The 24,582-nt window shown below is 38.8% G+C and overlaps 1 protein-coding gene across 3 annotated transcripts in view; it reads right to left on the bottom strand.

The window, feature by feature from the left end:
- Positions 1-24,582, bottom strand: part of Arhgap6 (Rho GTPase activating protein 6) — a 498,894-nt gene that overhangs the window by 5,451 nt on the left and 468,861 nt on the right. For all 3 annotated transcript variants that reach the window (XM_021152834.1, XM_021152836.2, XM_029473246.1), the window contains exons 9-10: positions 23,521-23,700; positions 9,371-9,468 (exon numbers count right to left, since the gene is read on the bottom strand). In XM_021152834.1, coding sequence (XP_021008493.1) covers positions 9,371-9,468; positions 23,521-23,700 — 278 coding nt within the window. The remainder of the gene's footprint in view (positions 1-9,370; positions 9,469-23,520; positions 23,701-24,582) is intronic.

Raw genomic sequence — 24,582 nt, 5'->3', positions numbered from 1 at the left:
TGGTCCTGTGGAGGCTTGATGCCCCAGAGAGGGGGGATGCTAGAGCAGTGAGGTAGAAGTAGGTGTGTGGGTGGGGAGCACTCTCTTAGAGGCAAAGGGGAGGGGGAAGGGGTGGGAGATATGTGGAGGAAAGACCAGAAAGGCAGATAACATTTGAAATGTAAACAAATAAAATGATTAATAAAGAAAGAAAAATAAAAGTCTCCCCCAAAAATAATAATCCCAACTTACAGTTCATTGTGGCTTTAGGGTAAACTTTTCTTTTCCCTCTGTACACTTAGCAAATTAATTTATACTTCCTGTGATGAAGACAATGGTGCTACCAGTGGAAATGTCTATGTATGAAGAGGTGGCTAAACTGGTAAATAAATTATTTTATTAAAGATCCGAGTGTATGTAAATATATAGAACATGAAGTTGCAAGGCATTAATAGTTTTGCTGTGTAAACTATAGCATTATCTCACATACCATTAGCATCCATACTTATGAGTTGTCATAGCAACAGAAATAACAGAAAATGTAAATGAAACAGGAAAATGAGAATACCAGGAATGTCAGGACTGGGCAAAGTCTTACCTGGAAACATCTTTATTTTCTACCTTCCTCAAAACAGTGGCCCTGACATCTTAAAGGGAAATGATCAAAGGTTGATTAAATGTTTCACAATGTGCTTCTGCCTCCCCACACCCTTACCCAATTTGCTTCCCTTTACTGGTCTTTGGTTTCCATTTGTTGCAGTTTTCAAAACAAATCCTTTGTGGTTTCAAAGAAGGTAAACATACACAGAGCAATCCTCTCCCAGCCAAATGGGTTTTGGCATGCAAAATGAAGGAAGTGGATTCATTGGGGCCCTAGCTTTATCTCAGGTTTCCAGCAAGGATTAGTACCCAGGGGGAAAACGTCCTGGCATTTGTGATATGCCATGCCTGTTAGAGGCAGCCTGGACTCTAGCTCTTTTGATGAGGATATTTCCTACCCACATAGAATAACTAAGATCTTTGCTTGCCTCATCTTTGAACTGATATCATACAATCTTATAGGCAGGAGCCAAAGGACAGCCATGGGGATGATTTTCCAGACTTGTAGGCTGCCAGTGAATTTGAAGGAAATAAAATCAAGAAAAAGCTGAGAGCTTCTGCTGGAAAGGGGTGAGGAAACTCACCACCAGATCTAATTAAAGGCAAAAATCTTCTTCTTAATTCTAGGTAGGGAAACACAAATTCATACAAATGGGTAGTTGCCTATTGTTGTGGGATGTGGCTCTTCTGGAGAGAGGTTTATTATGAACACTAAAAGAAATGACTGTATTAGATTCAGAAACAGAAGGGCCACGGATCAGATTATTGGGCTGATTTTAGTAGTTTCCTCTTCTTAGGTGACATTTTCTTTTCAGTCATTAATGGAAATGTCTTAGTTCTACCCCATAAGACTAAGTCATGGTTATACGTCTAGTATTGGGAAACCATAGCCTTATCGTATGGAAGAGTCTAAGTCATTGCCCAATTCATGAGCCCATCTGAAACAATTCGTAGTTTGGATTTAGCTTCCTTTTATTGGTGGAATGGTGGTTTGGAGGTGGTTCACAGACACCATGATAATTTTAGCTTATGTGTTGCACATTTCTTCTTACCAGAAATGTAGAAGACAAACATCCAGGGCAATGGTCTAAATGTACATTCAGCCAGGAGTTATGAGCATAAATGAGAGACTTCAGGGAAGAAAACTTTCTCTCAAGACTTCATATTGGGAACATTTAAGGTTTCTATAGAAGGAGTAGATTTTTATTTTTACCCAGTGCTATGAAGATCTCTGTAATAAATAATGCACGTCTCTCTGCTATGAGGGCTAGAAGTCTCAAAGGGCATGGAGCCCTGTGTGAGTTGTTGCATAGATGCTTATGTGGTATCTCTATATTTTGCACCCCAAACTCAGCTTACCACTCTAACCATTGTTTTCCTTCTTCCCCCCTCTCACATTACTTCCCATGACACTGCTCCATTACACATACTTTTTCAAGATGCTTCAGAAACTTCTAATGGTGCTGGTGTACAAAGGGGAAATGTACTTACATTAGTTGTTGGGAAAATGCAGAACAGGCAATGTCATGTTTAGTGGTTTGGTGAAAAGGAAACAAAACAAGGGCAATCAAGAATAATTGAAACATGAAGTCCCATCACTCTCCTAGTTTCTTCCATTCTCATTGCTCACATTGGATCACCCAGATCAAGAGTAGAGAGGGGCCTTGTCCCTTTCCTCTTTCCTCCAAGTTGACTTTGCACAAGTTCATTTAGCAGCTGAGAGAACATACTCTCCCTAATAGTGCTACATCTCCATCATTTGGAAATATGCATTTGCAAGCTCCACTCTGGACTTTGAACTGGCTGAATCAGTCATGGATCCTGCTGCAAACTAAGTGTGTGATGAGACACCATGCTAAACAACATGAAAGATTTCAAGGTGGCATTATGAGGTTGCTACAACAAACAGGGATCCTTTTGAGTGCCAAGATGTTGCCTTGGAAGCCATCTTTGCCTATTGAAATGGAAACCTTGGGGAAGGGTCAGGAGATTGTGTTTATAGAAGATTCAGATACATGAAGGAGTCATGGGTCTCTTATAATCAAACTTTCCTTCCCATCCAAATCCATATATATATGGGAGTGAGCTAAAGATCTGCTAAGAGCCAAAATGTACCAATGAAGATCAAGCTGTAGTGTTGAGTCAACTAGAAGTGAATTTAATGATTGTGACCTTGACTTGGATGGGGCTCAACTAGAGAAAGGAGAGTAGTATACCCATCACAGCCAACAATTAAGCCTCCTCTAGCCTCCATATATAGCACTCAGAAAATGGAAGGAAGTCTGATTGTGGGGAAGTAAGAATTAGGGAAGTGGCTGACAATAAATTTTGGATATAGAAGCACACAAATTGTTTTAAAGTTCGGGGCTCCAGGTAGCTAGGGACAGAGACAGTGTCATTTAATGACAGGTGATACTTTCCCTTTTTGGTTTCCCCCATTGCTATATTCCAGCTATGGAAATGGGTACAATATGGGTACACATGGGAAGCAGCTTAAAAAATATGTGGCATGCTGCTTTGGACTGTAATAATACTGACAGCTATTAAAGTTCATTATATGGTAGGACTTGCACTAAGCTAGTCTGGAATATTTTTGCTCATGACCTAAAATTAGAAATGCCCAAGAAAAACAGGTAGTTGGTTAAAATACCTTATTTGTCTAGTAGTCCAAGTAGTAAGGTTTAGACTCCCTGTAAAATGTATTAAGCACATGTACTTGCTGTGGTAACACTAAAAGGCTATACTTTTAACTTATAGTTAATTGCCACTTAAAATGTTTAAAACGTCCCGTTCAGTTTGTTTTCTCAGCAGAGATGAGAGGTATAGCCAAATTTGCGTATGAACTCATTTCAAAAGAATTCCCTGATGGAGACAAATCTCCTCCTCTTCAGAATCTCTAAAATAAGTCTCACAAGTGTTCCTTCTGATATGCATATAGGATCCCCACCTTTAACAAGGCTCTTCTACGTGAGCATTAAGATATTTGAGTACTTGACTTTGATGAGGGTAGCAGTAGCTGAGGCATTGTCTCTAAAGCTTGATGTGATCTTTCTGTGATTTTGGGGTCTTAACAGAATGTTAGCTGGTTAGGTTGCTAAGTCATTGTGTTTTGAGTCTAAATGTGTCTAGCTTCTGCACTTTTCATACTCAGTGTTCAGTGGGTCATTGAGTAGATGGGCTGCCAGACAACATGGGGTTATCTTTAAGAAGGGAGGGTAACTTGTTAGATTCTTAAACCCCAGAACCATCCCCAGCATGCATGGCCAGTCCTAGCTAACCAAACATGAGATGGGCATGGAGAGTGAATCAGCATTCTCACCCTTAGCTGGTCTCTCCAGGTCAGGGTGTAAAGTCGCTGGCAGGGTACTGTGAGCAAGCCTGCACTGCGGCCGGAAATACAGAACTGGTTCTGTGAATAAATGAAGAACTCCAATTCAACTCTTAGTGTTTCTGGCCCAGCCCATTGCTGAGCTATCTAGCTGAGAAAGACAACCGTTTCAAAAGTGTGTTGTCTTTGTCTTTGGCTCAATCATTCAATCGATAAACTTCAGTCTACTGGAATGCAAAGTTTGTCATTATCTTCTGCACTATTAATTGCACCAGGAAGTAATCCATTGTCATAGCAGCCCTGGAGTTATGGAGATTCCCCCATTAATTATGCATGGGATGGCAAAGCTTCCCTTAGGAGATTTCTGAGGAATAAAACACCTCTCCAAAGAGGTGCTTCTGTGAATCTCACCTCTGCTCCAGATGATAAAACCAGTACAAGATGTAGGCCGAAATTACAACCTATTATATAGCAGCCAACAGAGTGCTAAAAGATGTCTTTAATTGTGAGCAGTGATAGATTAGAACGAATAAGTACATCTTTGATAAGCTGAACAAAATACTACTAAATTACAAGAAACCTGTTACCCTTTCATAGTACAGAAAGTTGATTTATGATAGGGGTAGATTTCTATCTATAAAGAACAAAGATCTTATAGTTCCTAACTTGCTTTTGGGAACAAATAGAGGTCTTCATCCATAATCTTGATGCACTGGTCAGAGGTGTTCCTATTGTTTTTCTTTTATAATTTCAGCAAAAACGTTGTGAAGGTCGCTAACAAACTTAATTACATTAAAACTTAAAGATAGATACTATGGATTTGGTGCATTTCTGTCTATTTTCTCCCAAAATACAGTTAAATTTGTTTCCACATGTGAGTAGGAATGAATGCTCGGTCTAGTTCAGATCAATTTCTATTATATTTCTGGGGCAACTGTGAGAATTGATTGAAAAAAAAGGCAATTTTTCTTTAATGTGTTTTTGTTTGTTTATTGTTTTGAGACAAACTTAACTATGTAGGCAGGGCTGGCCTCAAAGCTCCCATCTCCATAGTGCTTAGATTACATGCCTGACTCCTTAGGTTTTCTAAAGCCCACATTTGAAAATTACGAGAACTATTATTAGAATTAGCTTCCATGCCATGGATAATCCAGAGCTCCACTGGATTCCATCTCCCCAGCTGTAGATGTATGCATCATGTTCACACTGGATTATGTTCAGTTATACCAGGCATTTCTTTTTTTTAAGTTTTTTTATTAGATATTTTCTTTAAATACTTTTCAAATGCTATCCCGAAAGTTCCCTATACCCTATACACTCCCAAAAGCAATGTTTTCGCTTTTGCTTCTCATTGTCTAGAGGGAATCAAATTTGATTTTCTAAAATATTGTATTACAATGGTGTGTTCGTGCCTGGGTTATTTCATTAAATTTTGTGCCTAGTTATGTGTTTCCTCTGCCTCACCCTAGTCCTGACCCCGCTATAACGCTTTTGTTTAGCTTTAAAGGTCTTCATTCAGCCTGCATGGTCCTCTTAGATTAACACTCCATCATCCTCCCCTATGTTCTACCATAGAGTCTGAATCAAAGAGAGGGGAGTCTGTTTAGAGAACGTCTGAAGGAAAGAGCACATAATTCTAGCAAGTACACACAGGACAAGTTGTTAACAAGTGGGAAGCCTAGCAACTTTGGTACTGAAACTCTCTTCTAATCTGCCTTTAGCATGCCACTTTCGTTGAAGCTAAACATCAAAGTGCATGAGCTCACGAAAAGACAATAAATTCTCTTTGCTCTCACCCAATTCGGATTTTGTACACAAAAGGGAAAAACCCAAATCACCAGATTACCAAATATCACAAAATATTAGTGCTTTCAAAACAGAATTAATAATAATAAATTGTCTCATTTTGTACTTTATACTCGTTTTAAAACTCATTCCCCCCCCCACACACACAATTAAATCTTGGGGCATCTCCACTTGGCTATAAAGGGATCTCAATCTTTACTTACGTATGTGAACTGGGGAATGGAGGCTTCCGGGGAAAGAATGTCAAAAGTGAATAAGGAGCTGTGCTTTTAGAACCAATGAGATCACTTTCTCATGGGCCATATTTTGTGGTCATCTGTTATCTCATAGTTATTACAATGCCTCTTATACAAGCAAGTAGTTGTAATGAACCATATGGTGAAGTTCAGAGTAACCCAATAGAAACTTTAATCTCCAGTTACTCGATGAGAAAATGAAGTCAGAGTCGTCAATAAACATACCTTATAGAACAAATCTAATAGCAATAGAGTTGAATTTGGACATAAGGAGATCTCAATCGCAACTTGAAGCTTGCAAGCAGTTTCATAAATAACACGGACATAGCTGATTGGTGGTTAATTGACATGAGTACCACTGTAGACAGCACCATCTGTCAGTTTGGGGTACTGTAATTTATAATCACTATAAATCCATAATTATAGTGATATTTTGTCTCTGTATTCCTTTATCACTACTTTCCGATTTTAATGTCACTCCACCTACCTTAGCCTGTATTTTAGGACACACCTGCCCACATTCATTATTGTATCTCCAGACAGATGACAACTTTGCAGTTTTGATGAAGTCCAGGTCTAGTTAGTCATTTGAACACCCAGACCCAGTCACATCTTTACTGAGGTTCCAAGCGTACTACATGTTCTTCCTTTCCCCAAAAGCCATTATGAGCCTGCCTGCAAATCATACCTTTTTTCCCCTACAAGCCCCAAGTGGATTATAAGGCAGAATATTTGTGCTACTCCTTTATCAAGCCAAGGAGAAGTATTGAAGATCAAAACTTATGCCACCCAAATCTCCATGGTATTTTAAATATAGAGAATCAAAGTTGTATATCTCAGTCACTTCTTTGGAGTTTGGGCTGCTTATTAGAATCATGTGGGGAGCTTTGAAAATCCCAATACCTGGATTCCAATTCAGACTTAGCAATCATCATGGAGCCATTCTTTACAATCTCCAGGTGTTTGGAATGAGCAGGTAAGTCTGAGACTGTGTCTAAGTACTGGTCACCCGGAATTCTGTTACATACTGAATAATATACCTCTGCCACCAGGTCTGAATGTACATACAGTCAAGAAAATGCCTTGGCATTTTAAGCTTCCTATATCCCAGATGTAAATCATGGACAAGTAGAACAACAGGGGAGCTTGTTGGGAATGCACAACCTCACTCCTCTCTAATCAGAAGCACCTTGCCAAGGTTTGAAGTGCTCCATATAGACCAGGAGTTTGGGAAGCATAGGTTTATGGTCCAAAATGACCACCAACTTCTCAAGCCTCAGAAGGCCACTAAAATCAAATATTATTTGCACAAATATCTACGTTTTACTTCATGGCATTAATAGTGGCCTTCTGGACTGTTCTTTGCCTGTGCTGAGAGGAAAACAAACCAAAAGAAAGAAAAAAATCTTCCTTCTCTTCTCCCTAAAGAATCACTCATACAAGGATTGGAAACAAAAGAGAGAAGAACAATTACACAGCTTGGTGTGGGCTTAATATGTGCACTTGGTCCTTCCTAAGAGCAGAGAATGAAAGATTCTGTTCTTACCTTGGCATTTATATGCCAAAAGCATTCGTGAAAACCACATTGCATTCATGTCAACGGTTCTTTTGAAAATCAAATGTACCTATCTGAATACAGCCACACAAAAGAAATTTGGACAGTCAACAGTCCTTTTTTTTTTCAGGTTAATGCTTTTTAGATTTCTTACCATATAGCAACAGAATGTTAAAATGAAGATTAACTAGGGAGTTACAAATAGAAACATCACTGTTTTTGTTTTCTTGCCCACAGTAGAGAAACAAGTAAGATTTTTAAAATGCTGGGAGCATATGGTTTGTTAGAAATGAGAATTTACACCTTGATGGGAGTTAGAAATCTGGGAAAAAATTAAGTGCAGTTCCAATTCTCTGATATGAAAACAAGACCCTGAAATGCAGAACCATTTGTACTTTTTATAGATTTATATTTACTTGTGCTTCTTGGAACTCGAATCCAAGCAGAACATCTTACTTGAACCAGAAATTTCCTTGATATTGATTGGCACAGAACTTAGTTTTTCTTACAGTGCATTTGAAAGGGTGATCTGATTACAAGCCCTTTCCTGTACTGCTGGAATGGGAGGGAAGCTGAATTTAGCGGAGCTATTAATGTATTGGCTTGGGAAGAAGGAGATTAAACAATGTAGAATTTCTTTTCATTGAATTTCCCTAAATAGTATCATTTTATTATCACCTGACTTAATTTGAAATGAAAAGTAATCAAATTTGACAGTTAGCCTTGAGAAAAAGCTGAAATGTCTCATTTCTAAGTTATATTCAAATAAACCCTATCTTTAAAAGAAATCTATGACTGAAAAAGAAAGAATTTATATAAATTAGGCTAAGGCATGTCATTGGCTCTAGGATTAAGGCCACTTTTGAAGTCAATAGATCATGGGTGAATGTATCCTAGACTTATGGATTAAAAGCATAGCACAGTGATATCCTCAAGAAATAGTCAACTCTTCCTGTCCTAAATTTAAGGCTGGGTGTTTGTATGGTGATGGTGCTTCTGGTTAATGTACCTGTATCTGGGCTTTCCCAGATGTTTAGAACCTCCAAAACACTCTGCCTCTGTAGCAGGTGCTGGGATTAAACATAAAATCTGAACAAGGAACCCATTTCTGTGCTCCTATCAAGGCAACATGGTAGCAAGCCATAACTTAGAGCACACCTTGCATTCTCCATAGTGTACATTTTCATGAAGTCAATACAAGCTGTACATAATGACAGAGCTAGAAAAGTATACACTTCTCATTGCAAAGGGGCACTTAGGTCTCAGAAAAGGTTGCTCTTGTGGTTTGGAAATGGATTGCTCCCACCTGAAAGTTGCATAAGGAAGACCCCCAACCCCCAGAAAGCCAACAGGGCATTAATCATCTATCAAGGCTCCTAATAGACATTCCCAGATATTTGACATTATAACACAAAATTGTCACTGACAAAGAGTTACAAAGACGTAAGTCTGTGGTTTCCTATTGGGCTAAATTCTTAGCTATACTGAGGCACACACAGCCGGAGGACACAAGTTGGACATGCCTGCTAGAATCATTTATGCACATTATCTTCCTTTGAGCTTCTTGCCAGTGGTTCAGCACTCCCCCACCCCACCCCCCTGTGAATACAATCAGAAGTTTCTGAACATGCTAGAGAAAGTTGGAAACAAACAAGAAATATCTGGGAAAGTGGCTTGGAATTTGGTAAGTCGATAAGACTAAGATAACTTGTTTAGGTAGTTTGATCAGAATGGCAAAAAAGTTGTCAAAATACTACTTGTATCACTCTGCACGCAAATATGGCTACCGTTTAAATTCTATAGATATAGAATGAAAAACTAAAATCCCCAATGTGGCTCAAGTATCTGGGAAATGTGCATACTCACGAGGATTGGGAAGCCTTTCTTCTGAGCAAGTAGTCCACAACATCCGGATCTGTCTCTAGAAGGCTGATCAGCACTTCATTCTGAAGATCTGGGGGAACCTGGAAGAGCCAAATGTTGAGGCATAAGTAAAAACCTGCCAAATATCCCAAGCATGACCTCAGTAACTTTATGTCAGCACACACCAAGGCTTGGGGTTCCAAAGACAGCAGATTGACTTCCTGGTTTAAAGCAAAGCTTATACTAACTCGAACAACATGTTTAACTCTCAGGGAAAACTAAAATATTATCTTGTTACCACACACCATCCAAAATGCCATATACCTGGAAAGCCTGTCTAGTTATTTGGATGCTTGTGCCCCACAGACTAGATTTTCCTGGCTTTGAGTAAGCAAACCATCATAGGTAAGAGAATGGTGTTCATGATTTATGTCTAAGTGAGGACACTTTCTAGAGTTCATGTGTTGAACTATGCTGAGAGAATGGGCATAAATTATGAGATGTCTTGAGATGTTCTGGAACATATAGTCAGCTGATTAAGTTTTCATGTCCTTGAGCCACAGTCCTTAAATTCTAGGTCTAGCATTTTAGTTGTAGGACTTTTATCATTGTACATTAACAAGGACCTGTTTGTCTCAGTTTACCCATCTGTAAAGTGGGAATAACAGTCATAACCCAAATAGTTTCTAATGTAAACAACTTATTTTGTATTGACAGTTTCCAACAAACAATACATGGTCAATGATAAACATTCCAAAACACCAAACCATCCTCTCTGTACAGGCTATGATGATTCAACATCTGCCCTTCCTCATTTCTTGTTCCCAACTCCTATTGAATATTTCCTGCATCACTATTTCATGGCACCAACAGGAACATTATACACGAGTACCCCATTCTCCCAGCCTAAACCACAGTGCATTTAAAGACAGTCTTAAGACAGTCACGTGGAAATGTTCTATGGGACAAGATTGAACCCAGCTCTGACTTGCAGTTTTCTTTTCTTTTCTTTTCTTTTCTTTTCTTTTCTTTTCTTTTCTTTTCACTTCATTAGATATTTTCTTCCTTTACATTTCAAATGCTATTCCCTTTCCTAGTTTCCTATACCCCTCCCCCTGCTCCCCAACCCACTCACTCCAGCTTCCTGGCCCTATCATTCCCCTATACTGGTGCATAGGACCTTCACAGGACCAAGGACCTCTCCTCCCACTGATGACTGACTAGGCCACCCTCTGCTACATATGCAGCTAGAGACATGAGTTTTCTACTCCATAGATCCTGCTAGCTCAAGCAGAAGCAACTCAGACTACTGGGAGAAAATACATTTCTCACATGTAAATGCCAAGAGAAGAGTTTTCAAAACCACAGGGACAAGTCTTCTGAGAATAAGTGGTTGAAGGAAAAATTTGCCTTCTGCCTCTTGCACTACTCAATTGTTCTTGAGTTTAGAGAAGCTGGAAACAATCTTATTAACAAAAACAGAGATGAGAAAGGAAGAGAATGTCTTCCTTCTCTCATAAATCTTGTCCTCCTACTTCATCCTGAAACCCCATGAATGAAATCGCCAAATTCTAGCCACGTAGCTCAAAATCTCCAAGGTGAGTCCAAGCCTATGTCTTGTCTACTCCCAGTCATAGCCAGGAGGTCAGCTTGACTTCCTGTGTTTGTTACTTCTTCCTTCCCCTTCCATTCCAACAGCAGTGTCTAAAGTTCAAGCTTTCATTACTCCTTTGTAGTGTTCATCTGTTAGCCATTAGCACCCTCCATTCCCCTCTTCTTAGAAAAGTTATATCCTAGTCCTCGCGGAGAAGCAGCTACGCTCCAAACCTTGGCTCAAGGGTGAGGTGTACCTTCATTTAAGTTGACCAACCATTCCATTCCCAGAGCAGCACATCTGCCTGGGAAATAGGCACGTGGCTCTACTAGAGACAACCCAAAACCACCAGATAAGAGACAGTCTCCAGCTTCATGTAGCCTGAGCATTGTGCTGGCATTTCAACAAATAATGTCGGGGGGGGGGCAGTGGATAGATCTCAAAATCATTTGTAGTGTGGGTGAAGGTATGCCGGATATCACATTCAGTTTTCAACTCTCCAGTTGTCTGAACCTTCAAATTCCATAAACTAGTTTGTGTTTCTAGAGGAAAAGGAATATATATACAGTTGATGAGCCTTTTAAGTGATAGCTTGCTAACTTTAACCCAGTTTCCTTAAAATATGCATCAAAGTCCTCCACATGGTTGGAAGATATTCACTAAAAACTCTTTTAATCCTTACAGCTGAAACTATATCTTGCTGAAACTACATCTGGCTTGCTCTCCTAAGTAGGTAGTTCCTATCTTCTCCTCTAAGAGTGGTTCAGATATCATCTAGTTCAGAACCACTATGGTTCTCTCTCTGGCTCTCTTCCATGTCCAGTCTTTTCATTCATTGCATCGATATTTGGTCAATGCTTACAGAGTAAATACCAGGAATGGAATTTTAAGGGTTCAGCTACAAACCAAACAGACAAGAATCACTGTCTTTATGGATCTGGCAACAAATCTAGGGAAATGGGCATTGAGCAAATACACAAGGGGAGCATAACATGAGTCCTGTAGAGAACAGCAAACAAGGGTGACAAGAAATGCTGAAAGAGATGTAGAATTAAATGGGATGATCATGTCTTGGGAAAATGACACTTTAGGGGAAAAAAGTAAAGTTGGAGAATATTACACCAGGCAGAAGGAAGAAATTAATGTCAAAAGTCCTGAGTCTGGAACAGTGAGGCTCTAGCAAGATACTAAGAATGAGGAAGAAGTGGGTGGTAAGGGGGAAGCAGGTAGCCAGGGCCAGATGTTGCAGAGTCCTTTTGATAATGATTCAGATGTCTGCTTTTGTTCAAAGTGAGTGGGAGCTATTAGAGATCTTGATATGATGACTAACACAATTGTTATCAGTCTGGTTTCTCAGTGGAAAGTAGATTGAATGGAAAGCCAGGGTTGAAGCAAGAAAAATTAACAGGTGCAACTGATGAGTTCCAACCAGGAACTATGTGGTGCTGAACCAGAATGAAAAGATGATGCGAAATATTAAGATCTTAAACATGATGGTAATAATGGTGACAATTTAAGTTAATTTTTTGAAAGGAAAGGATGATAATGAGAGACAGACAGAACAGATGGTTTCAAGTTTTTCAGCTTGGGTGACAAGATGGAGAACCTATTGACTGGATTTGAGATGCTAAGGGAGAAGAAGGTTGGGTGGAGTTCAGGAGTTTGGCTTTGATAAGATAATGTTGATAGGCCTGTGAGACATCTAAGTGGAAGTATCTAGTAGGCAGCCAGAAACGAGGACTTGAAAATCAGTTTATAGGTCCGTCTGAGCATAGAAATATGAAAGACACATACAGATGGTATTTAAAGCTTTATGATAAAAAACAATGATATGAGAACTAAAAGGGAATGAGAGGAAAAAGTGTGTGTATTTTAGACAAATGATAGATTGCATTCTCTTACAATATTAGATAAATTAAGCAATTAAAACCCTATCAAGTTTATGTTTAAGTGCGTAGATCATTTATGTCCATTTAAAAAGTAACACATAAGAATGAGAAATATTTTTATTATTTATTCCTTTACTATGCTATCCCCAAACCCCCCTATAGCCACCCCCTGCCCTGCTCCCCAACCCACCCACTCCCGCTTCCTGGCCCTGGAATTCCCCTGTACTGGGGCATATGATCTTCCCAAGACCAAGGGCCTCTCTTCCCAGTGATGGCCAACTAGGCCATCCTCTGCTACATATGCAACTAGAGACACAGCTCTGGGGGTACTGGTTAGTTCATATTGTTGATCCTCCTATAGGGTTGCAGACACCTTCAGCTCCTTGGGTACTGAGAAATATTTTTATTATTTTCTATATTCACGTATTCGATGTGAGTGTGCACGTGGAGGTCAGAGGACAAGTTGTGGAAGCTGGTTGTCTCCTTCCATTATGTGGGTAATGAGATTTGTGTTATAAAACAACTTTATTCACTGAGTCATCCTGTTGGCCGCAAGAGAGATAAAAAAACAAAAACAAAAACAAAAACAAAAACAAAAACAAAACAAAACAAAACAAAAAAACCGCATCTGGGCATTGTGGCATGTATTTGTAAGGCTGATGGAGAAGGCATAAGTGTGAGGCCACATGTGGGCTACATATTAAAACTCCAAGTCAAGGGAGCAAGGGGTGGAGCTTCTCAGTGGAAGAGTTTGTGCTCTGCATGGGTAAGACCCTAAGTTTGATTCCCAGCACTGGAAAAAAAAAAAAAGATGAGCAAAGCAAAAATAATATAAGCTAAAAATGTATATCTTGAACTAATTTTTATAAATACATCTAGGGGCAAATTAGGAACATGTTCACATATTCATAGTTAATTCAATTTAAAATGTTTTATGCTTAGATATGTAGTACATAGTTTTGTTCAAGCACCAATCCGTTCCCCCTGAAAAATGAACAAGAGTGCATGCATGGCCTTCAGAGTGACACAAGCACTGCAGTCTGAGTCCCTGAGACTATGTGGTTTGTCTAATGACAAATTATCAGTGTGGAGAATCAGAATAACCTGGACTATTATAATATGATAGAGGAAGTGTCATTATTAAAAGATAACGTGCAGTCATTTGGTTGAACTATCCTGCATTTTTTTTTTTTTTTTTTTTTTTTTTTTTTTTTTTTTTAGTTTTTACTCAATCAACTAGGCTTGACTGCCAAGCGATTATAATTGTTGAGGGTTATTTTATATAGTAGACGTGACTTTTCCTTGGTAACAAATGCACATAAAATGGGACAGGACTATAAATCTATATATAGGTTCTCTCTGAATGTCCCAAGATAGTATTTTGGCTTGGAGAAAGGATTTACATATACATACAGTGATATAGTTAAGGATGTGGCTTTACAACTTACAGAGCTGACAGTGTTTTCTTATGTAGTCTGCAGAACTAATGAGTACATAGAACATAGAATTTATTAACTATTATTACCTTTAAATCCAATTTCTTTTTGTTACAGAGTGATTTAAAGAACCTTCTAGAACTCATAAGAAAAGAAACATGTTTTTCCTTGAGATGAATGGTGAAAAAAAATGGATCCAGTGGGGGAACAAAGGTAAGGAGATGGAATTGATGCCCTGAATGGATTTTCAAATGCTCACATCATAAGCTGCAACTGCCATCCTTTCCAGTGACTTCTCGTTTTCTGTATTTGTACCTTTCACTTAATAAAAATATATTTAACTATCACTTAATCAAAATATATTTAAACTACAGGCTCAATTACATTGGATAAACATTAATTTGCCATTAATTTAGGGACTTCATAGGGAAGCAAAACCTGAGGAAATAAACTAGCAGGCAACAACAGCTTCAAAGAACAGTGTGATACCTAGCTGCCTCACCCTTGGAAAGGTAGGCACAAGTGTTTCCTAGCAGAGATTTAAAAAAAAAACCTGGATTTTTGTTCACTTATTAAGTCCCTAAATTAATAGTAAATGAATGCTTCTGCTCACTATCACAGGGGTGGAGTTGCTGTCTAAGAAGTATCTGACTCCACAGCTTTTGAGGTCTGTTTCTGGTTGTGCTGCTTATAATTAAGGCAAACTGGGACATGTCAAGTGCTTTCCCGTGCTTGCATCTGTAATCCGGTGTGCTTGCCCTACTCATCCCATTTTCCTTTAGAACAAGTTATCACAAAGGTTAACACATCTGAAAACACCATATTTATTGAAAGGAGGGCTAGTAGTGAAAAAGCTTCATGAGAAATATATCCATTGCTGTGATAAAACACTATGAACAAATTCAACTTTTGAAGGAAAAGGGTTATTTTGGCATACAGCACTCAGGTCACAGCATCACTGAAGAAAGTTAAGGCAGGAATTCACAGATGACACTTAGAGGCAGGGACTGAAGCAGGAGCCATGGAGAAGTGCTTCTCACTATCTTCCTAGCCTGGCTGGGTATAAAATTCAGGCCCACCTGCCCAGAAGTAGCATTTTTTCCAGTTGGACTGGGCCCTTCCACATCAATTATTAATCAAGAAAATACCCCACAGGCCATCCCATAGGCTAATCTGGTGAGGATGTTTTCTCAAAGTGGTTTCTTCTTTCCCAAAGACCATAATTTGTGTCAAGTTGACAAAAAAATTAACCACATCAGACTTCATGCCTTCTTACTGGGACATCCTGAGAAGGCATATCTCCTGAAGGGAGGGAGAGTATCAGATGTAGAATTGGACTGTGATAGGCTTTGCTAGTTACTCTTGCTTAACAGTAGGGCAAGATCATATGTGTAATCCTGATTAAACTCCCCAAGGCACCGAACTTATGGGAAAAGGCTTTCCTTTATATTGAACAGGGAAACATGAAGAAAAAAAAAAACAGACTTCTTCATCAAACAACTCCATATGTCGAAATGAAAACAAAACAAACAAACAAACAAAAACCCAACTCGTTCAAAATGATCCTTCACTGAATTTATTGTTTGCCATCAAAATCTCAATTGGATTTTAGTCAAGGATTTGGTCATTTTAGCCATTTTCTAGGGGTACCATTTATGGCTGTGTTTATCAGGAGACTCAACTCCTTAGATTTTAATGTGTTCTTTCAACCAACGCATAATGTTATTCCAAAAATCAGAAGAACTTTGTACTCCCTTGCCTCAGAGAAAAAAAAAATGTAAACACTGCACATATGAAGGAATAAAACTGTCACAATTAAAATCTACCCTATCAAATTAAAAATGAAACCTTGAATGATTGCCTAGAGTCTAACTGCTATGAGGTAGTTTATTCCATAAACCACCAAGAGGGAAAAAGTTTTCTCTATAACAAACCATTAGGTGCTCCCTGAACAGCAGTTCCCAGGACCCAGCCCTACCATATACACCACTGGGTGTTCCACAGCAATCCAGCCCTTTCCACTTGACCATGAAGAATGCTTTGGCATTTCAAATTCTTAACACTCCCCAGCAAAAGTAAATGCCACTGGAAGTCATGATTGGTACATTTTAGCTAACAAGCTGAAAGGAATCACTTCGGCTGTTAACGATTGCAAAAGTTCAAATAAGGTCAAAATCAATGTGAAAACTTTTGTGTGACTCTCTTGTGACAAGCGGTTCATTATTTTAGAAGCATCTGAGTGTAGGTGGAGGTAAAGGAGGAACTCAATTTTGTAATTATTTCTTTGCTTTTGTTTTTAAAAACAGGTTCTCAGGCTGTATGTACCTCAGACCTGGAACTCACCATAGCGCCCAAGGTGTCCTCAAACTCCTAAGAATCCTCCTGACTCGGTCTCCTGAATGTTGGCATTAAAGGTATTATCTATAACACCCTGATATCAATGAATATTTCTAGAAGGTGTTTTTTTTTTCTGAGTAATTGAAGACCCTTAGTGAACAAACATAGTGAAAGATTCAAAGAGTTTGTTCAAGGATGATGAAAAGAAAGAAAGAAAGAAAGAAAGAGAGAGAGAGAGAGAGAGAGAGAGAGAGAGAGAGAGAGAGAGAGAGAGAGAGAGAGAGNGAAGGAAGGAAGGAAGGAAGGAAGAAAGAAAGAAAGAAAGAAAGAAAGAAAGAAAGAAAGAAAGAAAGAAAGAAAGAAAGAAAGAAAGAAAAATTAGCTCCATGGCAACAGGTGAAAGGCAATGGAAACGCTCAGGAGTAATGGTTTGTTCTATCTTCCTGGATATGATGTCAACAGAAAAAGTGTTGTGTCTTTGCAGACAAGGACAGATGAGCAAAGCCCCAGCAGGAACTCAGACTGGCTACTGGACATACCTGCTGGCTTAAACATGAAGTAGGAAGATGCTTTCACTAGCTTGGAGATATTGAGGAAGACTATTAAAGATCTCCTGGCTCTATACTTTTTCTTTGCCAACAATAAGCTTCGTTATCCAAGATTCTGAATCAAAGTTCCTGTGTTACTTTTTCCCTGTGGCAAGACATTATGCTTTGGAAATAGACTACTTAGTCATGGCATTGCTTAGGCGTACAGACTTGCCTTACTCCTTATGGAATGCTGGTAATATCTAGAGAAGCTGGTGTTGACTCATAGCTCAACCTGGGACATACAACTGGTGGGTAATTTTACTCTCTTGGTATGGAAACAGAAAGCATATACAGTCAGAGGGATGCATTGCCTGGGGTGGTTTCTTGTTTGATAACTTAGAAGACAGTCTTTGAATGGCACACAAAGAGAGTCTAGAGAGATGCAATCCACACCGAGGAATGAAAAGAACACAAAGCACAATTTGTCTCCTAACTGAGCTTGTGGGAACCTCACTATAGCTTCTGACCTTTGTTAAACTAAAATTTTTTCATAAAATATATTTAAGTATATGGATTGCTTCATAAATTTGCATGTCTTCTGACCTTTGCTTCCAGTTGTGTGCATTTAAAATTTCCCAAGTGCCCTTATAGCTTCTTCAGGTTGGGCTCACAAGCAATGCAATGAGAATATGTTTCTTTTCCACATCTCCACTGTATTTAGGATGTCTCCAGTGCATCTTCTCTTCCTTGCCCTTTCCTAAAAACGTCCATGTAATATCAGCCCTTAGCGCAAACCTACAGCTTTCTCCACTCCACTCTGAAACTCTCCTTAATTCCAAGAGTCAGGAGTTACATTCACTGGGATCCCCACCATCTCTCACAGAAGCATCAGCTTGTAGACCAGACAGCGTGTCAATGGTTTCCTCTGTGAATGTTTTTCACTTGGGATACCAACAATCCTTTCTGCAAACAAATGATTCTCATCTTCTATTTCTGGTGTTTTCAGAAAGTGCCATTTTATGTTAACCAATTTTTAAATAGCTGTTGACAGACACAGAGACTCATGATGTAAAAGTATAGGGATTGTGGGGGTAGGGCACTGGACCAAAAGAGTAGTAAAAATACATTTTCTTTTCCTGGCAGTAGAGTCACACAGTATTCAAGACATAATTACTGAATGCTATCTTCTGCCAAGTACTTTCTAGATGCTGTGGGTGTCAGAACAACCTAAAATCTCTCTTTTCATTGGGCGTAATGGTGCATGCCTGAACTCTTAGCACTGGAAAGGATAAGGCAGAAGAAATGTAAGCTTAAGGCTAGCCTGGAGTATACAGGGATACCATGTATTAATAAGGAAACAAAATACATGCCATTGTAAGATTTGTATTCTATTTGGTTGCAATGAACCCATAAATAAGCTAATTATGGAATGACTAAAAATGCTATCAACGTGGCCAAGTGGTGGTGGTGCACACCTTTAATCCCAGCACTAGGGAGGCACAGGCAGGAGGATCTCTGCGAATTCAAGGTCAGTCTGGTCTATAGAGGAAGTTCCCAGACAGCTAAGACTACACAGAGAAACACGGTCTCAAAAAACAATAGAAAAAGTTATCAATGGTATGGAAAGAAAAATAAAAGAAGCGTAGGGAAGGGAATAGGAATAGGAATATGCATACATGCTAGCAGGTGACAGTATTATTTGCAATGGCCAGTTGGCTTTTTTCCAAGGCAGCATCTGAATGTGCATGATAACTAGATGCCATATTACTTGTCATAACAGCAATACTTTGATTTTTGAGCCCAATATATGTCAGTCTTGTGATACATACCTTTTCTAAATGACATGTCCTACAAAACAGTCATGCAAAGTAAGCCCTTTAATCTATTTTTCTTTTTTTTTACAGAAGATAAAGGTTTAGAGAAGTTAATTATGGGGTCAGAGGTTATATTACACACACACACACACACACACACACACACACACACAGCTTGGAGGCAATCTGAATTTTGATAACTAACCCCAAAGGTCATGGTCTTTCCACCCAATCTGTATTTCCCAATATGTGGTTTCCCTAGGCATGATAGGAATCTCTCTTGAAGGGATTCACTAGAAAGTACAGATTCCTGGGCCCTGTGCTATTCAATTCTATCTTCTGAAAAGTAGCCTAGGAATATGAATGTTTAACAAGATTCCTTGCAAATTCTACATGACAGTGAAGTTTGAGTACTACTATTATAATCTTTGCTGACATAGAGTCTTAAACAGTAACCTGGGCTGTCATGGAATTCACTCTATAACTCAGACTGGCAGCTAGCACCCTGAGAATGTCTTTGACTCAGTCTCCTAGGCAGTAATATTATAAACATAAGCTACTATGTTACACTTTGCCCGTGACCTTGAAGACTGTTAGCAGGACCTATTTCTGAAGACTTAAAAACAAGTGGCTAATCTGACTCCTAAAACAAACAAACAAACCACCCAACCAACCAACCCCCATATTCTTGTGGCTTGAGGGGACAGAATCCAAGACCCCGTACATACAGGCTAAGGACTCTGTCACTTCGATATAACCCTAGATGCTAGTCAATTCTTGAATCACAATAGCTTCTGAATTTAGGTATCTCTTTAATACTGTGACTCAAAGCCATGGTCTTTCCTTTTCTCATTTCCCATTAACTCATATTCGGGTCACATAGGAAACATGCTCAGCATTAGAAAATGAAGGACATTCAGAACAGCATTTAGAAGGTAGATTTCTTGGGGTTTCTAGATCTTTTCCACCAGTTCTGTGAAATGCATGCTTGCAGGGTGTTTTGTGCTTTTAAGGAAAAGCTCACAGCTCTCTCTCTCTGCTAATAAACTTTCATTTCTAATGTCAATGATAGCAGTTTATCCTTTTTCCAGCTCATAAACCTTGCCAGGGACTCTGAAGAGTCAGCTAACAGTTTCTGTCTGTGTAGCTTCATCACTATTTGGGGTAGCGATTACTCTAGAATAATTTTTTAAAAATCAAAATACCAGACAAAATTGTATGCATATACAGTTGAATATTTATCCACTCATATGTATGAACTTCCATGATCCTTGGTATAACTGAAAGGATTCTGAAGGACAGTGAATGGCAAGAGAATTTAAAATATGTGATGAAATTAATTTTCTTTCTAGGCTTTTAAGAAATATAAAAGGAGAAGTCAGTTCTGGAGCACCAAAGAACATAGATGTTAGACCTAAAAAAGGATCGTGGCTGGCATTCATTTAACACTAGTTCATGATAACTAAAGAAAAAGAAACCAAAGGTGAGGCCACGTAACAGAGCAGAGACAGAACTGCACTCAAGTTTTCTGCTTTCATTTGATTTTTACAGACCCTGATTTGGGATCTATGTCCTTCTCCCCTTCCGTTTCTTCCACTGTCCTTTTTATTTTCAGTTTATTTTCCATAGTCCATCTAAGGAGATCAGACATGATTATACCAATGGTTAACTTACATTAAGAAAAGTATACTTAATGCTTGCATGCCAAAACTTTTCCCACATGTATGAGTAAGGACTTGTGAGAAATAAATCATACACCACACGGCTACTATCATGTCACACATGAGCCTAATAAGTGTTTATATTATTTCTTCGATGCCATTGGCACAGCAGTAATAACTACATGGACCAGAAAATATTACAACTTAGTGAGGATAAACACAGCAAAAGAGAAACATTAGCGATGTTCTGTATTACTGGTGGGGACTTCTAAGGAGATAAAGAAGAGGGTGAATATGAAGTCAGGGTGGTCTGTGTGTGTATGTCTTTCTATCTCTGTCTGTCTCTGCCTGTCTCTGTCTCTATCTATCTCTCTGTCTCTTTGTCTCTTTCTCTGTCTGTCTGTCTGTCTGTCTGTCTGTCTGTCTGTCTCTCTCTCTCTCTCTCTCTCTCTCTCTCTCTCAGTGTGTGTGTGTATTAGCAATAGGCAGAGGAGTCATAGCAGGAATAGTGGAGTGAGGGTGGAGGGATTGGATTTTAGACAAGCTCATCAAGATGAGTTTTTTAAGAAACAGAAACCATAACTTGTGCATGTAAAATATTCATTAATGCCCAAGAGAATGTCAACACTAATCTCTGCAGAAAATGATAAAAACAACGACAGGTTTGGGAAGCATCACAAGAGACAGAATCCTGATGTTTTGCTGATGTCCTGATCTTGCAGGTGGCAGGAAGTAGAGAAAAGAGGGATGACATAATTACAATGACCTCCGCCTTTCAAGGAGATCAGGAAGTATTTGGTTAGTGTCTGAGGTGAAAAAAATTCCATGGTTTGTGGTTTCATATAAAGGAAAACTCCACTTAGAATACAGAATTTAGAGATTAGAATTAAGATTGATGAGAGATATTATTTTGTTAAAAAAAAAAAAGTCCAGAGAACATGAAGTAATGCCAAGACAACTTGGCAAGATGATCTGTGACTTAAAACTTGATGAAAATATTGAGAAGTTCAGACATTTGATTCATCCAAATATGTAATTAATTATGAGGTTTTGGACCGAAGTGTGAAATTTATATAGTTGATGACTAATTCAACATTTTTGAGAGCTTTCCATATGCAACACAGAGACAATGCTTCGGAGACACAATGGGGAGTAAGATGCCACTGTTATTCACTGTGGTAAATGTATTTCCTCTTCCATCTGTGCTTCTATCCAGAGTACAACTCCCAACTTCCCTTGCAGTTAAATATAATCTGTGGGTAAGTTCTGGCCAATAGAGTTGAGTGCATATGATGGACACTCCTTTTAGGTATACTTTAAAAGCCTAGATATATCAGAATCTTGCAGTACAAGGATGTGGGGTTCTCAAGTCACCTTCTATGAGGCAGTCTACCAAATGTGTGATAAAACATTATGATACACATGTCTCTAGTGCTAAAATACTGAGATTCTAAGCCATCTCATATTATCAAACAAATATTAATTATTAATTAGCAATTGGACTGATATTTACAGTCTGTGTAATTCTTTCTCAGAGCAAATGATTCTGGCCATAATTTTAAGAGTTAGATTTTTTTCCCATTACACATGAGTTTAGTTAATGCTTATGGTGTACTGAATAACTTGCTCTCAGTCACACAGGTAAGACAAATAGGGAAGCTATTCCAAACCACTGGCATTTAAATATCCAGAATAAATGGGTATAAGACAAACATGGTGATAAAGCAACTCTTAAGCATAGAAGTATAGATAAATTCTTCAGGAGATTCAAAGGAGGTAGCTAGCATTCTAAGTTGAAGGGACCACAAAAGGCCCTATTGCAGTGATCCTCAACCTTCCTCAAGCTGTGACCCTTCAGTATAGCTCTTCATGCTGTGGTGCACTCCAACCATAAAATTATTCTGTTGCTACTTCATAACTTTAATTTTGCCGCTGTTATGAATTGTAATGTAAATATTTGTGTTTTCCAGTGGTCTTTGGCGACCCCAAAGGGGTTGCAACCTCCCAGGTTAAGAACTACTTTTCTAGTGGAATAGGCAGGCTTTATTTCATTTACAAATGATAAGAGAAATGGCAAAAGAAAAAATGGAGAACATTCCTGTAAAAATTGTCATGCAGTCTGAGTAGAGAACAGAAATAGAAGAAAATTGGCTTTTTGTTCTGATGTTTCAAGGGATGTGTGAGCAAGCAATGAAGTTTTATGAAGGAAAATAGGAACGTGTAATTCAATAGAAATAAAAAAAAAATTATTCACTGAGTGTCTACCAGAGGAAGGACCTTCGAAAAGTGTACAGAGGATACAGAGAGGAGATAACAAGGACACAGTCCTTCCTGTGAATGCACTTATAATCTACTAGAGGAAATGGCCATACATGACTGCAACACAATGCTGAGCAAGAGAAACATAAATAAAAATGGTAAATGGGCTTCAGGGGACAGATAAGTGGCATGGGAAGTGACATAGAAAGAAAGGTACCATTTCATACAGGAGGTGCCATGTCAAGATTGACCTTCGAGAAATCATGTCAGCATGGTTGGTTATGGACAGATGAATTCACAGAGATAACATAACTTCAAAAGGAGTGTTTTACTAATATTTTGAGCAAGAACTACTATTTTGTCAGTGGCTAAATCTTTACATGTGATTATTATATAAGGGGCAATGAAATGAAGTTTATACTTCCTATGTGATGGCTAGGCCATGAAAACAAACTTTTGTCGTGACACCAGAGTAATAGAAATTTCTGTTTGAGCAAAACTACCTAACCTACAATGATTTATTCATAACCAGCACAGCGAAACAGAAAGCAAAAAACCTGAGTTCCATTTATAACACCAGAGGCAACTAATAATCAAACCACTGAGTCGTATCACCACTGAAAGGCCACCTACCATGAACAGGGCTTCGTAATTTTCAATCATCTTCTGTACCACAGCTATGATGGCTGTGCTCTCTTCAGCTCTGGCTGAGCTCTGAACAGAATATTCTTTGTCTGATGACTTCTGCTTGTGGAGCAGGTTGGGTCCAAATATGGTGGCTAAGTTCAGAGATGTCATTTTGTTCCCAGTAACCTATGGGTGAAGAAAACACAAAGATTATCGAATTTTATGTTGCCCTTTAAAATTCTGGGTGGTTAAATAAGCTATGACACATTTTCATTAGTAATTTTTCCTTGCATGAAAATATCAGCTTTGTCTAAATCATAAAGGGAATGATAATATTCCATTTGATTCCTAATTTGGGTTGAGGATAAAATTCCAATGGTCATGTTAATAGCACATTAATTAAAATGTTGCAATTCTTAAGTGTTTATTGTAAAACTATTCCTATTCAACATTCCCAATCAATTTGTCCTTAAAAAATATTGATGTTCCCCCGCAGAGCTCCCAGGAACTAAACCACCAACCAAAGAGTACACGTGGAGGGACCCATGGCTCCAGATACATATGTAGCAGAGGTGGCCTTATCTGACATTAATGGGAAGGGAGGCCCTGGGTCCTGTGATGTCCTTATGCCTTACCCAGTGTAGGGGAATGTTAAGGTAGTGAGGCAGGAGTGGGTGGGTGGGTGAGGACCCTCATAGAAGCAGGAGGAGGGAGGACATGATAGGGGGGTTGTGGAGGTGAAACCTGGAAAGGGGATAACGTTTGAAATGTAAATAAATAAAATAACCAGTAAAAAGATAAAAATATTGATATTCAGCAATCATCTATCAACGTGTCTCTTTATCTTTGTCAATCCATACGTTCTTCACTGATCCATCTGCTCAGCATATTCCTACCCTAGGTTTGACATTTTTCCTTGGTCAGACTTATTTTCAACATTTATAGCAACCATTATAGCACAGTCCTCATTTTCACTCACACACACACACACACACACACACACACACACACACACACAGAGAGAGAGAGAGAGAGAGAGAGAGAGAGAGAGAGAGAGAGAGAGAGAGA

Source organism: Mus caroli, chromosome X (genome assembly GCF_900094665.2).
Source record: "Mus caroli chromosome X, CAROLI_EIJ_v1.1, whole genome shotgun sequence".
NCBI classification, from domain to species: domain Eukaryota; kingdom Metazoa; phylum Chordata; class Mammalia; order Rodentia; family Muridae; genus Mus; species Mus caroli.
Note: the sequence above shows the minus strand (reverse complement) of the source record. Positions and strands in the feature narration are given on the sequence as shown.